The sequence below is a fragment of the Taurulus bubalis genome, assembly GCF_910589615.1.
Source record: "Taurulus bubalis genome assembly, chromosome: 1".
Classification (NCBI taxonomy): Eukaryota; Metazoa; Chordata; class Actinopteri; order Perciformes; family Cottidae; genus Taurulus; species Taurulus bubalis.
In genome coordinates, this window is record NC_136589.1 from 6742457 (window position 1) to 6759271 (window position 16815).

Sequence of the window (16815 nt, forward strand, 5' to 3'; positions counted from 1 at the left end):
ACCTCCATTCTGGCTGCAGTTAATGAATTATTCAAGGCAAAGAGCTAAGAATAGAACTGAGCGCCATCATTGCTGTGTGTGTGTGTGTGTGTGTGTGTGTGTGTGTGTGTGTGTGTGTGTGTGTGTGTGTGTGTGTGTGTGTGTGTGTGTGTGTGTGTGTGTGTGTGTGTGTGTGTGTGTGTGTGTGTGTGTGTGTGTGTGTGTGTGATAGAGCATCTGCAGTCTCTTCCATGAAGGACAATTTCCCTGAGATGTGTGTGTACGCACACGCACTCACACTCACACTCCAGCTGAGACAATGCGGCACTGTACCAGTGAGGCAGTCTCGCAGGATGAGGGGGATTTTGGGAAATTAGTTTTTAGGGACTTTATTAAGTTCGTCCACCCAAGCGGGCCAGAGCTGGCGCCACTTTTCCCTTCCTATACTCTCCATCTGACTGACATATCAAATCCCTATGGGCCTAGACTCTCTGAAAACAAAAAACACACAATGGCCCCCATTCAGCTGCAACACTCACACAACAATACTGTACACACCCACACTGCCCTCTTTGCAACACCACTCTGTAGTGACAAAATGTACTGAATCCATCAATCTGTGCTTTGAGCCGTTTGTCATTGCAAAATGGCAGAACCACTCAGCACTTGAAAGAGAGTGTGTGTGAGAGTGTGTGCATGTGTGGGACAGAGAAAGAAAGACAGACGTGACTTTAAAGGGGAAAAAACTCAAAGAAAAGACAAGACCACTACTGATGGATCACGATCTGACAACTTACACAAAACATTTAATAGCAGAAGTGCCGTTTTTATTGTTACATTTTCATTAAATGTAAAGCTTGTTAATCTTCAAGGAAAACAAGCTGTGGCGCTCCATCACACAGCAAAGGCCATCTAATCCAACTATAAAGGAATCTCAGTCTGTCTGTCCTTCGCATATCTGGAGAACTGTCCATCCAATCAATGTTGCTGTGGAGGCGGGGACGTGCAGTGTGGACATGACGAGACACATTCAATATAAATAAACTTTGATTAAACAGGCGAAGCAGTGGGGGCGGGGCTTCAGGGCCCTGCGGACGGAGGCGAGCATGTTGTTCGCAGCGGGCCTTTGCAGGCTGTGGTCCACTCTTGCTGCTGTATGCTGGATATAGCAACGTCACAACCAGAAGTCAATTGGCGATGAGCTGCTCTAGAGAACCTTCTGGGGGCCAAGCAACCGGCTCGCTTCCTAGAGGCATGCTCCCCCTCCAACAACGCTGCAAGCAGTAATGCTGTGTACTGCATGTAATCAAGTGTTCCAGAAGGGCATGAGCTCCTAACGGGCGCTGCAATAGTGTATTTAATAGCGGATGCAACATTTTTAAATAACCGACTAGTGACTATATTTACTCTGTTTATTGGGTCTGATTCTGCTCAGTGGTTGAGCTGAGTTTTTACAGTTGGGGAAATAAGAGACCAACACTTTAAAATCAGTCACAATCAGGTGCTCATGTGTGTGAAAACACTCTCAATGAAATGTTGAAATTCAGGCACCAGGCTGATAATCACCGGGCCATTTTCACAATTACATTTTGACATGTCACAGGAGGGACAAGTACAGGTGTAACTGATAATGGCTGCATTCCATTTAGCTGCTTAAATGTTAGGGCCCTGGTGTTCTGCATGCTCGCTCACTGGGACACTTCATCTATGCTGCTCTACAAGCTTCGTCCAAATGATTCAGAAACGCACAAAAAATATTTCCTGTTAATCCCATTTCCCAGTATTAGTTCTACATATTTCATAACTTTAACAAGGATACTTTAAATAAAAAAAAAAAACAATCAGCGCAGGTTAAAATGAATAATCACAACCATTGCCCATCAAATATGTTTACCCAAATAAACTTCTAGACAGCAGTACTTAGGAAAAGTAAAACCTGAACTATACAAATAAAAAAATAAGGCTCACCGTGCAGTTTTAGTTCCTTCATCGCCTGTGAAATGACTCATCTGTTACATATGCCAGTCTCCCATCAGCTCTGTCTGGCTCGAACAGACCCCACACAGACATGCGTGTCTGCATACTGTGAAACATGTATTTTCAAAACGAACGCGGAGACAACGAGTGAGAAAAATACAGCCGCAGAGAACTCATCTCTGTCTCCACCGCCAAAACAATCCAACCACACAAAGGCTTTTAAAGCGTAACTGGAGACGGCCACCGAGTGTTTTCTTAGCAGGGCTGGCACCACCTCGGCTCTACTCTCTATTTAATCCACTCGGAGAGAACTGAAAGCATTTCTGCAGGTACCTGAGCTTCTGTTGGACAATGTGGAGTATGAATCTGGATATAAAAGAACTGAGTGAGGGCTGGCTGCTGTACGATGAGCCACCATGTCACACTTTGCCCATATAGCATGCATATGTAATTCTTTAACAGACCGATATTTCACAGAATTGCATCACTCCTTTGTTTCAGTATTGCAGGAAGCAATTTCTAAATGAGCCTGTAAAACCTACTTAAAACTGTCATTTATTTATTGATTACTTGATGCTGTGAATGTGTCTGGTGAGGAGGATGTGAGGTCAGAGAAAGGTGAGCTACTGGAGTCAAAGCATGCAACAGTGATTGCCAGCTGAGTGGTGCAAAGAATCAATAAGCTACCGGAGTGTGCTTCATTCAAATTTCATAATAGAACTGCAAAATTGTGCATTGCATCAATGTTGAGTTTTATAACGTCATCACTATGTAAAAATGACACAAGACACTAATAAAAACACAGCACTCTGACCAACTCAGCTGGTCTCCCTGGCAGTAGCGTTGGTGTTTTTGTGGAGGAAGACAAGCCAAATGGACAAGAGATTTATGGCAATCTGTTCCCTTTGTAACTAAAGCTTTTGGTGCATATGCTGCATCAACACAGTCAGATGGCAGCTCTGCTAACGCTCTGGTATCAGAAACAGTACACTGCAACCCTTCTTCATTGCTTGGTTTACATTCAGATGAACTCGTGGTATAACCACGAGCAGCCTTGTGACCCAAAATATATCAACTTATTATTGTGTACAAACTGAGCATGTTGTATGCGTCTACAAAACGGCATCACAACACCAGATGAGATGAAAAGTTATTTTTAAGCTTGAAGAGTCAAACCTTTGCTGTATACTAATTCAAAACTAGGTACCAATTCTAATCGGGACTGGAGTGTTAAGTTTATTCAAATACGGCATATGCTTGATTTTGGGGTGTCCCACAATGCAATGCACAAAGGAAATGGTGACGCTACCAACGGCTGCAAAAAAAAACAACACAAAAGCAGATGGTGGTTAAGCTGCTCCCATTGGGTCTTGAAAAACAAAACAAAAACATATATATTTTGCATTACTTTTTGTTCACTGTGCAAAGGCTTACTGCCTCATTTCCAGTGAGTATAAAATGGCAAAGTTATCAACACCTCGTTATATTGACTACAACGGTCTACAGGCACTTTGGCAGATCTAAGCCTCTGTTTGAACTCCACATAACATCAGTAAGGAGCCAGTTTGACTAGTCAAAGCCTTACACGTACATTAACATCACAGCTCCCATAGAGCCACGGTCCTCCTCACACACACACACACACACACACACACACACACACACACACACACACACACACACTGTATCACGCTCCAGCAGACCCTTTCAATCCACACATAGTGGGCTGTCGGGGGAAAGGGGCGAGACAAGTGAGGGACAGACAGGCGGGGTAATAAAGCAATCCCTGCTGAACACAACAAACACATTGCTCTCAGACTCACTCACTCTCCCTCACACACACACACACCTCTTCAATCGTTTTCACACATTTCCACTCTGATATGCCCTCCAGGCTTCAGCAAAGTGACTCTCCTCTAAGCAACAGGCCCCACAACGTGCTGGCCCTCTTGTTTGTAGCGCTCAAACATTTTTAACCCCAAAAACTATTCACAGCGAGAGGGGAATTCCTTTGCCGTGAAGCCTTTCAACAGCGCAGGATCAGAGCTGAATCCTCGCACAATGGACCCCAGCCTCTGAGCCTGGAGCCGCTTCACAAGCACACTTTACACGACGCTACTGCGATGTCAGCATTTTCCCTCTCCCGAGAGCAGGTCAGAGTAAACTAACCAGGACGGGTCTTTACTCCCTTCCTGCTGCTTACTGACCGTTTGGGAATTTGGATGAAGCAGGAGAAGGAACGCCACACTGACTTGAATTAATCCTCGTATTAATGCATGACATCATCATCTCCATCATCGTCATTATTTTGATTACAATCAGGGGCCATCTGCCAATCTACAGAGACTATCATAGCACTGATGGTCATGCATTTCCTGGATAGTAGCAACGCGTGTCAGGTTACTGATCTCTGTGAACACCGTACAGATGGACAATATAGAGATAGGTTACAGTATGAACTCAAGTTCAGAGGCCCTTCTGAGTGAATACGAAGGTACAATTATAATAAATATGATGACGACAGATGACAGGGTCAAATAGTGCAGACATTATCCAGTTTCTGAGTTGTTCACATGAAACATTGAAGGTCACTATACAGCTACAACCTAAGAAGAAGACAAAGCCAATTCTGGATACCAAACAAGGTGAGGACATTTCCCCTAATACTAATTCATTAATTCAAGAAAAAAAAAAAATGCACATCAAAGTTCCCGGAGCCTGAGGTGAGGTCTTTAAAATCCTTGTTTTGTCTTGGTAGCAAAGATATTCAGTTTAAAATCAAACAAAACTGCAGATAATTTTTCAACTAAACAAATCATTTTTCAGCTCTAATGTGACTGAGAAACAGAGAGGTAGGTGTGTGTGTGTGTGTGTGTGTGTGTGTGTGTGTGTGTGTGTGTGTGTGTGTGTGTGTGTGTGTGTGTGTGTGTGTGTGTGAGAGAGAAAGGTAAGCATCTTCAAAGCATGAATGATATTTAAAAACTCAGATTATTTTTTCATCCCTTAAATAAAAATAACAATCTGGCCTATTTTAAGTATTCCAACACGTGTAAGCCGACGGTGACTTCACATGAAAACAGTGGGACGGGAAAGAGGGCGAGACGCCGCTGACCACAAGAAATTGTAGTGATCTCCACCTCTTCCTCCGCCGTCTGAAGAAGAAAGACATTCCTGGATGATTGCACGCTGGAGTGACTGACAGACAAGACCGAGAGCCAGGCCCATTGTTCCTGCCGACTAACTATCTGCTGATGACAGCATGTCTGCTCGACAAGACGCTGTCCCACTTCTCTCAGAAGCCCCATCACACACACACACACACACACACACACAAAAACCAATCCTCCCCCATCTGTAGTATTACTATCGTCATCACCACACACTCGTTTATAGCTGACACACACGTGGGTTGCGTCTGTTGTCTCTTCATAACGTGTCTACTAACCTTGCCCAAGCCTTTAAGCTCTGCGCCAGCGAGGAAACAGGCTGCACACTGTGGAAGTCATGCAATAAGAGGGCTGCAGCCTGTGATACAATTATCTAATTTATGTGTGGGCGTAGTATTCTGTGATGGCTGTGGCGGGTTGTAATCCATGTTTTATGAAGGTACCACACGATCAAACTTCCTCAAAGAAAACTACTAAAACGTCTAAGAGTGTGTAAAGCTCACACACACTCCCACCCAGTAGGGACCGAAATTAAAAGCCCTGGTTTTGATTTGTAAAATCATGAGCAAGACTTGACATTTACGTTAAATCACATTCATTTCAACGTAGCGGTGAGGGCGGCCCACACTGTTTGGAGAAGCGACAAAAAGTGAAACCGGATCTCTCAGCGACTCCATTTTCCTCTTTGATCAATAACTGCACTTTTAGAAGAAAAAAAAAGGTTTCCAAATGGGGATCTTACTGAAGAGCGGAGGCTGCACCCTCTTTAAGGGTCCTTTGTGAGGCTAAAGGTTCCCATTAAGAACCCTTTTGGAAGAAAGACTTCTTCAAGGATTGTAAAAAGCATATTAACTGGGAACGCCCACAACCCAGAAGTCCATTAATGGGACCGTCAAGATGGCGGCTGCCTGCAGTTATGTTAAGTCACCTGTGGCACAGTAAGGGTAAACACATGAAGGGCACTCACTCTCTACCTCCACATCCACAGAGGAAAAGCTGTGACTCATTCAAAACATATATCAAATTCAACCCTGCAGGCATCAAAGAGAAGCCAGATCCCCGAGAAAAGCTGTTCACTCCAACTTCTTCTGCTACATTTTAGCGTTGTGTGTTTAGGATTGCACTACTAAAGAGCCGGAGTCCATCCAATGGACCCAGACCTACAAATCCACTGGAAGAAAGTGAAAACAACCTTTCAAGTGTTTCATTCACAACTCTTCACCACGCTTTGCTGAGTGAGTAAAGTCAATATTGGGATAGAAATGGGTTCCGTCGAGCCGAGCGCTAACAGGACCTGGTTGCAGGGTTTCTCTGTTCTCTCAGACAGCTGGGATGTGTGTAGTCAGCCTGGCCCGGGGGCAGCATGGAAAACTCCAGCATTCTAGTTCAGTGGGAGTGTGGGTCAGGGGGTGGAGGGGGTTACTATGTCATAAGACTGTCTGACACAAGCTCATTAACAGACACAAACGCACAAGCTTGGATATTGAAAGTACTTTGTTAAGACTGAACTTTGACATTGACTGCATAGTAGGATTTTTTTTTGTCCTTCCTGTTTCTGTGCTGGTTTTTCCTGCCAAACATCTCATCTACCTACATGCCTTCCGGTATTTTAGCACCCGAGGGCTTTACTGCTCCTCAGTGAGCACTACAAAGACCACTGTTGGACCAGAGCCTTGACCACCAGCTGCCAGGAGTCACACTGGGGTGACAACGTCAACCGCAGTGCTTAAAGTGTTAGAGAAAACAAACTTTCATGTTAATTACTGAGGCGTGTTTCAGATTGTTTTACAAGGAGAGAGCGCTTTGGTTTCTGGTTGGTTTTCCCAGATGGCTGGTGTTAATACTACAGTGGCAAGGGTTTTCTTTTGAGTCTAGTCTAATAAGCCTGAGTTTTAAATTCCCTTCTTCTTGCACTTGCAATTGTTCTCGTTTATACATTATGATTTTCTCACTACCTGCCTTTTTTTCAACCACCTTTGGAAAGACAATTAAATAAGGAGGGTAACATGTGTCAGCCCCTGAAACACAATGGATAAAAGTAACAGTGGAAAGTCTGGCGCCAAGTTTGAAACCGCTTAAAATGGTCTCCCCGACTTTGAGGGGAGTCTTTAATGAAGTTTGTAAACCAGCAGGAGACTGTTAAAAACAAGTTGGAAGGAGGAGCCGGGAAATAAGGACCAAATGTGTTGCACTTTGAGGGGGGGGGGGACTCCTGACTTTACCTCGGAGTCTCTCTTTGGCTCTTTTCACACAGACGTACGTGTCAACCTCAAGGTGTCGAAGCAGTAACGCCAGAGGAAAGATGCCCAATAGTTACCGCTCAAAGGAAATCTGAGTGAAGCTCCCTTGAGAGTCTCTCAGGAGTTCAAAACATTTCCCCAACAGAGAAGAAGAAGTCTTGGGTCTGCTCCCTGAGTGAAAGTGACAGCAGGACAACACAACTGTGAGGATTCAGCCCTCCCACCCCACCCCGGCCCCAAGCAGAGCCGAGTGGCCAGGACTACAAATCAATGGTGGAGTTCATTAATGGAGAGGCAGGGCCTGTCAGGGAACAATGGCCGTCAACAACAGCCGTCTTGGACAATCTGGGCCAGGACACTCTGATGAATGAGATGAACTTTAGGGTCCCATTTACCTCTAGTGCCCCTAATACCTGCCCCCTAACCTCTGTGTCGAACAGAGAGCAGCCAGTCTCGCCTTTCACCTCCATGTTGGACGGAGAGTTTCACCATCCTCCAAACCAAACAGGCCCACCAGGTCTGACAAAAGCCAATGGGCTCGACACAATCACTCTCACCAGCCGCACCCAATGAGGATAGACGGTGTACAAGAGTGAGTCAAATCGTATCACTTCAAAACAGCCAAAGCCCATCGGGGGATAAGAGAGATCATGGCTTTGAATGGATAGAGACAGGAGCGTGACCTTCGGCCTCGGTAGATCCATGGGGAGGGCTGCTGCATCATAATGAGGGCCGCGTCAGAGCCTGTCTCTGGGTGATAACACAGACCCCGCTCTCCCTGAGCCCTGGAGGCTGGAGACACACTTCTCGTTTCAAACAAAGATCCCATTGGAAACACTCAGGTCCCACATAGAAGATGGAACGGGTCTTTGCTTAAAAAAAAACCAATAAATGATCCAACACTGAATCTGAAAGTTAGAATCCCAGACTCGTGGTACATTTACTCCTCCTGGACTGTTTTTACAAAATATGAGTTCAGCATTCAACATGTTCCTGTTCAATGGGCTCTCTGAACCCACACAATTGCAGTCTTATCGATCTATTATAGTCTATTACTGTTCAGCTATTGGCATGTGCACAACATCAATTCAAAAGTGCCACTCAAACTTACAAGTTGCCATAATAAATGAAGCTGTTAACTGTTGACTACGTTAACTCAACACATACAGCTAGCATCAGTGGACAACACAAATAGGTGCCAGAGCTTGAGCTCCCACATCAGCGTTCAAGTATATGCATAACCGGTTGTTGCAGAACAAAACTCTTGCTCTCTGCTACTGTTTGGTGTTGAAACATGTCATTTAAAGTGCAACGATTAATGGCTGATGTGCTAACAACCGAAGGCAAGTGAGCTCTCGTAACTCTTCTCCATGCGTCAGTCTGCCAGCGTGTGTTGATGCCGGGGTAGTTCTTGAGCCAAGGGAAGACCTGACCTTCTTCTGCCCCGATTCCTTCCCCCATTCCAGGCTAGGCTGGTGGGTACGGGTGCGGCCTGGCTGGGGACAACAGCTGCCCCCCCTGCAACAGGTGGCCTGGAGGAAAGTTTAACAAGGCTCCAGACAGTAGGATTATCGATGCAAGGACAATCCACATTTAATAGCTTTAGAGACACACTGATGGATCTACAAGCTCTAACACACACATGCAGCCTGGCCCAAGTGAGCAGTCCAACCACCCAGCCACGCCGACCAGTCTTCAGGATATCACCTAAGAAGCTTAATGCTTCCTGTAATTGAAATGGGATTTCTGTCAGGATCACTGCAGTTCTGCCTCCTCCATTAACCCTCACTCTATATCTGCTGTCCCCTGACTTTGGTCCATAAACTACAGCAGAGTAGGCCAAGAACAAAGCGGGAACTCTTGGTTATGAGGCAAGAATTGTTCATGAGTTTTGTTATGTAGCGTCTAAGTGCGATGAGCAAGTTAAAGTCAAGCTGGATAATACATAAATATAATCTTGTGTTAACAGGGGATATGGGTTTGTGTCAAATTAAAGCATTTGCCTAAAACAACCGGGGGCCTGAGATTAAGATTAGAGGTGCTATAAAGAGATGAGACTAAAGACGCTCACAGCAGGAACTCAACTGCTTCTTTAACACTCAAGTTTATTGAGAATCTACTTACCATTTTTCAAGCACCATTACCTCATTGTTCACCAATATCAGGAATATTTGAAATAGTCCGTGAGAAACAGACTGGAGGTCGGCGTGGCCTGCACAGCCAGTGCCAGCAGTTGCCTATGGATGCTGCGAATACCGTCGACATTCCCAGAGGTACTCCCTAATAACCTCTCAACAAAACCACGCGGCAAGGCAGCGTGCCCTACGACTGCATAGCTTGCATACCAGTGTTATGGACATCCTTTGGATGAAATAAAAGCTAGATGGAAGATTAATGAGGCTAGCCTTCAGGGCTGAACCCCCTCAACACCAGTAATGACCCATGAAAAGATGACTGGGCTATGAAGAACGGTTATTCACGGTCGAAAAATGAATAAACTGGACGCAGGTGTATGGGACCGAGGGAGAGAGGACTACTGGATGTGTGAGTTTCTGACACTATATAATGGAGGAAACAGAACATGGAGTAGCTCTGTGCAGTGTTGTTGATTGTCATTTGGGCTTCTCTCTATTTAATTGGCTTTCAAAAGAGAAGGGAACTCAAAAGGGGATCATAAACAGTGTTTGTGTTTTTAAAAGCACGGATTATCAGTGGCCTTTCATGCATTTTGTATTGTATTAATGTTATATTTTGGGCTGTTTTGTTTGTTTTTCTATGGAGCTGTGTGTATTTTGCCAGAGGCGCATCTAGGGATAGTAGCTTAGTTCATAAATGCTGTGTTATTGGTTGTTGCAACAATAACAGAGGATGTCCCAGACAGCATTACCAGCATGCACTCTACTTGTCAAGCAACTGTAAATTACAAAGCAGCTGTAATGTCACAAAACACATGTCTCTGTCTAAGCTTCTATATACTACAACTATACGCAGCTGACAGGCTGATCAACTCGCTTCACTGGTGACGACACAAAAACTTGTCTTGAATGTCAAGTGGTGAATTTAGTTTTGCAGCCAGAAGCCCAAACACTCAGCAATCCTCTGCAGTCAGATCCGTTCCATACTCAGAACTGATCCACTCTGCCAGACAATTAATTCACTTCATTAAAGCTTGAACGCCTGCCACAACCGCTCACTAAGCCGTAAGTGCAACACTGTGATATTACACAAATGTGTGATATTCGTACCTGAGCTAGAAGTGGATGCACTTGAGGTTTGCTCAAGGAGACAACGCTATTGATTGCAGGATTATAGGAGGTTCTCTCTGCCAGGCAGGATTCAGTAACTGGGCCATAAAAACAACCAGAGATGCAGAAAATAGCCCAAAGAAAACTACAATGTGTGCCAGTTTCTGGCCTCAGACAGACACGCTGCAGACACCCCGGAGAGTTTTTATTGGGTGAGACAAAAGCACTGGGGCATTTTCATCAAGATCAATACTTTTCATACACAGAGGTCAGCTCAGCCCTCGAGGCCGATGCCTCCTTCAAATGGAACTTGTGAGTTTATGTTTTACCCCATGAAAAGAAAACCGACAAGAAAATGGATGTCACCTTTACAAATATGGAGAATGATTTTGTTAAAATTTAGCACATCTCACAACGAATCATTAAAATTAAATTAAAACAAGTAAAAGTATCCATCACAGTTATTATTTTCTAGGCGGAAGGTGCATACATTAGACATGAGACGAGACAAACAACAACTCAATCAATTCACTAATGGCCATTCACATCATTTTGAATCAAACGTAGGAGGTGAAAAACAGACTCTACTGCTCTTATTTCTGAAAAAGTCTGGACTTTGGCCCCATCAGAGGAAAGTCAACACAAATGTGGAGGAAGAAGAGCCATGTGGCACAGGATCACAGAGGGGGGGGTCGTGACACAAAGCCCGACATCCTCTTACTGGATAAACAGGTTTTATTGCTGTGGTTTTCCCCCCCCCCCCACACACACACACACACCTCTTAATAGCCAGCCGTTTAAAACTACTTGCCTAATTAAGGTCGTGTCAGATGCAATTAAGTTTAGAAAGAAGTAATTACACAACTTTGTGCTCCCATTTACGTAAAAACTTCCGAGCGCTTGAGTCTCTGCAGTTCATGTGTTTAAAGGCTTCCTGTAAACAATCAGGGCCACAGGTCAGTTTTAAAGGTCTTTAAAGAAGGTGAGGCTGTACGGGACATTGGATGCACTATAATTGGTATATTTGTGGTAAGATTGTCAGATAAACACAGTAGAATGAATAAGAGCTGTTGGATTTGGGTTAACGCCTAGTATAGTGTCAACATACACCACATTTACGGTTTCAATGACGGACATACAGGTATGGAAATGGTTTGTAGAGCATTGGTAACAGGATTGACCAGCAGAACCTGTAATTTGTAAACCATCTGGCAGAGCAGATTTGCACATTAATCACACCCCTCTACTAACAAATAAATATGCCTAAATTAGCCACGACTACCAGAACACACAGGAATCTCAGACCGAACGGTCAGCGGTCCTGTTGCATTGTGGGTAATGTAAGTGCCAGGTTTTTAACAAGAAAGAGGAATGTTCTATTGCATCAATTTTAACCTTTTTTGTTTTTAACTGTCCACCATGAGACCAAGAACATGATACGGGTGTTTTTTATAAAAACAAAGCAACAATGCCAATCATACTCTACAGTTGCCTACTGGCTGCACTTTGAAAATGTGAAAAACACAGCAGCCCACTGCAGCATCACAGAACACTGCCTCTCCGAGCCGCCCGTCCTCAACTGTCAGTTGAAGGGGAGAAGCGAAGAAGTGAGAGCTTGCATAACAAACCTGCAATCTAGAAAAGGTCAGAACAAGAACAATGTTTGAAGCTCAGCACAATGCTGAAAACAGCTAAATCTGATATTTTTATTTCCCTTGTGCCTGCGTGATATACATAATATGCAAGCATTATTAACCTCAAGGGTGAAAGAGTCATCCTCTTGATGGTTTGTCAAACTTTTCAAGAACTGCTAACAGCAATATAAAATAGTACATTTGCATGCTTCATAAATTGCCAGCTACTTGTGGATGCCTGTGTTCTATGTACATAAATGGATGTGTGCTTTTGTTTGCGTGTGTGTGTTTGTTTGAGATTCCAGGAGGCCGGCAGACAATGAGTGGAAGTGTTCCCCATCCACCGCAGTGTTTAATTGGTCAAACAGACCAAAGTGAGCGAGGTCTTGTCTTCCCAACAACAAGGCCTTGTGTTCCCTGAGCCTGAACGTGAGGAGGTCAATGTTAAACGCCAACACACCACTCTGCATCTCTGCAACAACAATTCAGCAGCTTCAACTGCAGCAAATCACTTAAACAAAACAAAAAACAAAAAAAAAGGCACAGAATTGTATTCTCAACCAAACCTCACAAACCAGCAATTACTGCTGAGCTACGATATAAAAACAGTGAAATCCACACACTTATTTGCTTACTTCCACAGAAAAAGCACATTCCACTCTAAGCAGTGCTGAAATGCTTTGCAACAGCAGATTAATTGCTATTTTAAAACCAGCAGCAGCAGAGCTATGAATGAAACCGTGCGCAGCAAAGTGTCTGTTGCCCAAGCCAAGCCTGTCCGTCTGAGCAGGTGGATGGATGTGTGTATATATGTATGTATACATGTATGTATGTGTGTGTATGCATGGATGGATGTATAGATGTATGGATGTATAAATGTACATCCATACACCCTTCACCCCTTTTTTTTCCCGGTAAAAGGGTTTTTACTATCTTTATTGGGGGAGTTTTTCCTGAGCCGATGTGAGGTCCCGGGACAGGGATGTTATGTGTACACATTGTAAAGCCCTCCGAGGCAAACTTGTATTTGTGATGTTGGGCTATATAAAATAAACTGAATTGAATATAAATGGATGTATGGATGGATAGATATATAGATGTATGGATGTATAGATGGATCTATAGATGTATGTATGTATAGACGTATGCATAGATGGATGGATGCATGCATGTATGTATGTATAGACGTATGTATAGATGGATGCATGCATGCATGTATGGATGGATGTCTCAACCCTCCACAAACAGTGGGAGTAAAGCTGACATTAGACACTAACGTATAATCTCATCTCTGCACAAATCATACATCTGTTTTTACTACACAAAAGGTGTAATACACAAAATTGTCTGGCATGACGACAACTAAAACTTTTCCACAGTGAAATCAGGGAACTTTCCTCACAGGAACCGCAATACCTACAAGCGTACTCTAACTAACCGAGCAGAGACACATTAACACACAAAACACACCGAGCTGCTCATGTGGGAAATTCTATTTTTACCATCAGGCAGGGCGAGGCTCTACCATACAGCACACAAAGTAGGGAAACTGTAACAAGGGAGGGAGGGAGGAAAGGGGAGGGCTGTCAGGGAACAAAGCGGAAGTGTCCTTCCTCCTGATGACCTGCAACACAAAGTGTTCTCTGTGCACACACAGTGCGAAGCGGCTGTAAACAACAGAGTAACATGTCTCCCTCTATCACTGTGGGAAATTCATTTTGGCCCAAATACTTGCATTAATCACAACTGAAAAGTAATATATATATATATATATATATATATATATATATATATATATATATATATATATATATATATATATATATATACAATATATATATAACCCATTTACGGGTCTTTTCTGGAAGGTCTTCGGATAAAGGGGGTCATATTTTGGACAAATTGTAAAGTCCTATGGGGTTCATATACATACATACATACATATACATATGGGGTTCATATACATACATACATATACATATGGGGTTCATATACATATACATATATATATATATATATATATATATATATATCTGATTTGACATATGAATATTATACCTGCTCTTGCAGGCTAATCATTGAGGGGGTAGATATAATTATAAAGCTACTGTATAATGACACACTAGAGGTCCAGGACAGTAATACACATATTGGTAATCAATGGCTTAATGGGAATAGGAATCATGAGGGATGGGTATGGTGCAGACAGAGGAAGGCATTTTTTTTTTTTTTTCTAATTGCATAGAGGTGACCTCCACCTCTGAGGTAATATAGATATTTCAAAATACTGAAACATTTTGTACATATTATGGAAGGATAGTCCAAGAGAAATTGTGCTCCTTATTATGCTCAGACTGGTATTTATGGAGACTACAATCCCAGTCCCACCACAGCCACTCACCTCCTCCAGAGCAGACACTGTGTTCCTGCAGTGGGACATCCTGGTGGTGAAGTTAGAGGCAGTCGGCGATTTATAATCTTCATTAGTCTCTGCCACAAACTCTGTAACTGTGATTTGGTCCGGCATGATTAATCCGTGTGATGGTTGTGAGGGAAGAAGAAGACGCACTTTTTTGCAATTCCCCTTTGTAACACAGAAAAGTTCACAGCAGCAGCAGCGGCGATAGTGTCTCTGAAGGTCCCCGCGGGTAGTAAACCATCTCTGGCTGTGTTTATGTCATTCCCTTGTCTGCTCCCGACACAATCCAGTGCAGCGGTGTCGCACGCTGGCTCGAGGAGTTTCGCCGTTGCCGCTCACACACCGCGCTACAAGGTGATGGTGTCGGTTAAGTCCTTCCCGGCTCTCAAAACCAAGACGCTCTTTGCATTCAGTTTCACCAATAGTCGTCTGGTCACAGAAGAAAGTGGAGCTTCCTCCGACTCAGAGTCTGTTAACCGCTCTCGGTGATCCCAAAACCTCCGGCAACGCGGGGTGAACAACTTCTTCCTCCTCACCCGGAGAAACAACAACCAGCCGTTTCAACTGGAGCGCAAGAAATTGACAAAGGTAGAGGAGGGGATTCAATGGACGCGCGACAGCCAATGAGGAACGCCCGCTGGTAATTGAGAGCCAATCAGGATGCATTGAGGGCGTGGCCTCGTGCTGCCTTCAAATGCTCCTCGTTTACTATTAAATTCACTTAGAAACGTGCGGCATTCAAGCCCTCAACTGCCTTCGCAGTCAAAAGACATCATTAAAAGTGGTTTAAAGCTGTTATGTGTAAAGTTGTTTAAATTTAGAAAACACGACTACTAACACTCTTAGTTAATACTACTAGTTAGAAGCTTTTGTTAGCAAACAACAAAAGTGTGTCAGTCAGTACTTGACAGTAGGTTAGCCTGTATTAGATTGAAACACAAGAAAGACAAAATGGTTACAAATAAATAAAAAGACACTGAGTGCCCTTGAAAATGAAGAAAACACATACCAGATTATACTAAAAAGGTTTCTCATTTAGTATTTACATAACCTTTCTGTAAACCCTGTGATTAAGTTTAGGTAGAGCTATGCACTTGGTCAACTTTCAGTCTTAACGTGGTTATGTTTATGTTGTACAACACTGCCCAACCACATGTAAACTGTTTATAGTCTCAAACTATTGCAGTGCATGTACACAAGTTTGTAACATGTGTTGACCACCCTCCTCTCTCATTGGTGTCCTGTGTCCATGTACATAGATTCAGATTCTCACTGGGGAAAAAACCTGTGATTTAATTTCATTTAGTTTGATGGTGCTTGTCAGCAGTAGGATACATATCCCAGGAGTAAATAGCAGTGTGTTTGTCTGTCAACTGTCAGACAAATGGTGTAAATGCCCCTATTACTATGTGCATTCAAAGCAATTTTGGAGAAAGAAAATGGAGCCTGTTTTTGAGGCTTGCTATTGTTGCAGTCTATTTCCAAAATCAATCACCACAGACTAACTTTCTGTATTTGGAAGAAGACAATTAACGAAATTCAACTGACGTTTTTATTCATTTATGTCCCAAATGTTTTTGCTCGTGTGACACCTATGTTAAATTAATAAAGACATTTATGTCACAAATAAATAAGCAAACTGCTAAAAGAAAATACAATAGTAAAATTAATCAAATCTTAAAACTACACCCTCCTTCTTCTAGGAATCACAATTCAATAACTCAAGTGTGTGACCAATTTCCTGATCTGTTTTGCACTGATTTGTGGCGCTTGACTGATCTATAGCACAACAGGCAGTATGTAATCTAAATATTTCCAACGGCACTCAAAAGCAGCATCTTGATTACAGCACTAGTTTCTTTCTTAAGGGGGAGGCAGGAGAAACAGCTGGAAATGATGCAGTGTCATAGTAGAAGTGTGTGTGTGTGTGTGTGTGTGTGTGTGTGTGTGTGTGTGTGTGTGTGTGTGTGTGTGTGTGTGTGTGTGTGTGTGTGTGTGTGTGTGTGTGTTTCTGTGTAAATAAGTGTGATGTAGGTTTTCTTTATGTTCGGTGTGAAAGGCACATATAGTGTTTGGTCTACGGCTCTTGATAATGACAAATGTTTAATGAGATCAATAACTGTCTCTCCTTCATTAATCATTCAATGGGAATAA

At 43.2% G+C, this 16815-nt stretch overlaps 1 protein-coding gene across 1 annotated transcript in view; it reads right to left on the reverse strand.

Moving 5' to 3' along the window:
- The window catches only part of asap2a (ArfGAP with SH3 domain, ankyrin repeat and PH domain 2a), a gene marked incomplete at its 5' end in the record, with an annotated part of 47868 nt that extends 33099 nt beyond the window's left edge, over nt 1-14769 (reverse strand). Inside the window, one exon of the mRNA XM_079217522.1 lies at nt 14644-14769. Coding sequence (XP_079073648.1) covers nt 14644-14769 — 126 coding nt within the window. The remainder of the gene's footprint in view (nt 1-14643) is intronic.
- Nucleotides 14770-16815: the final 2046 nt, after the last annotated feature.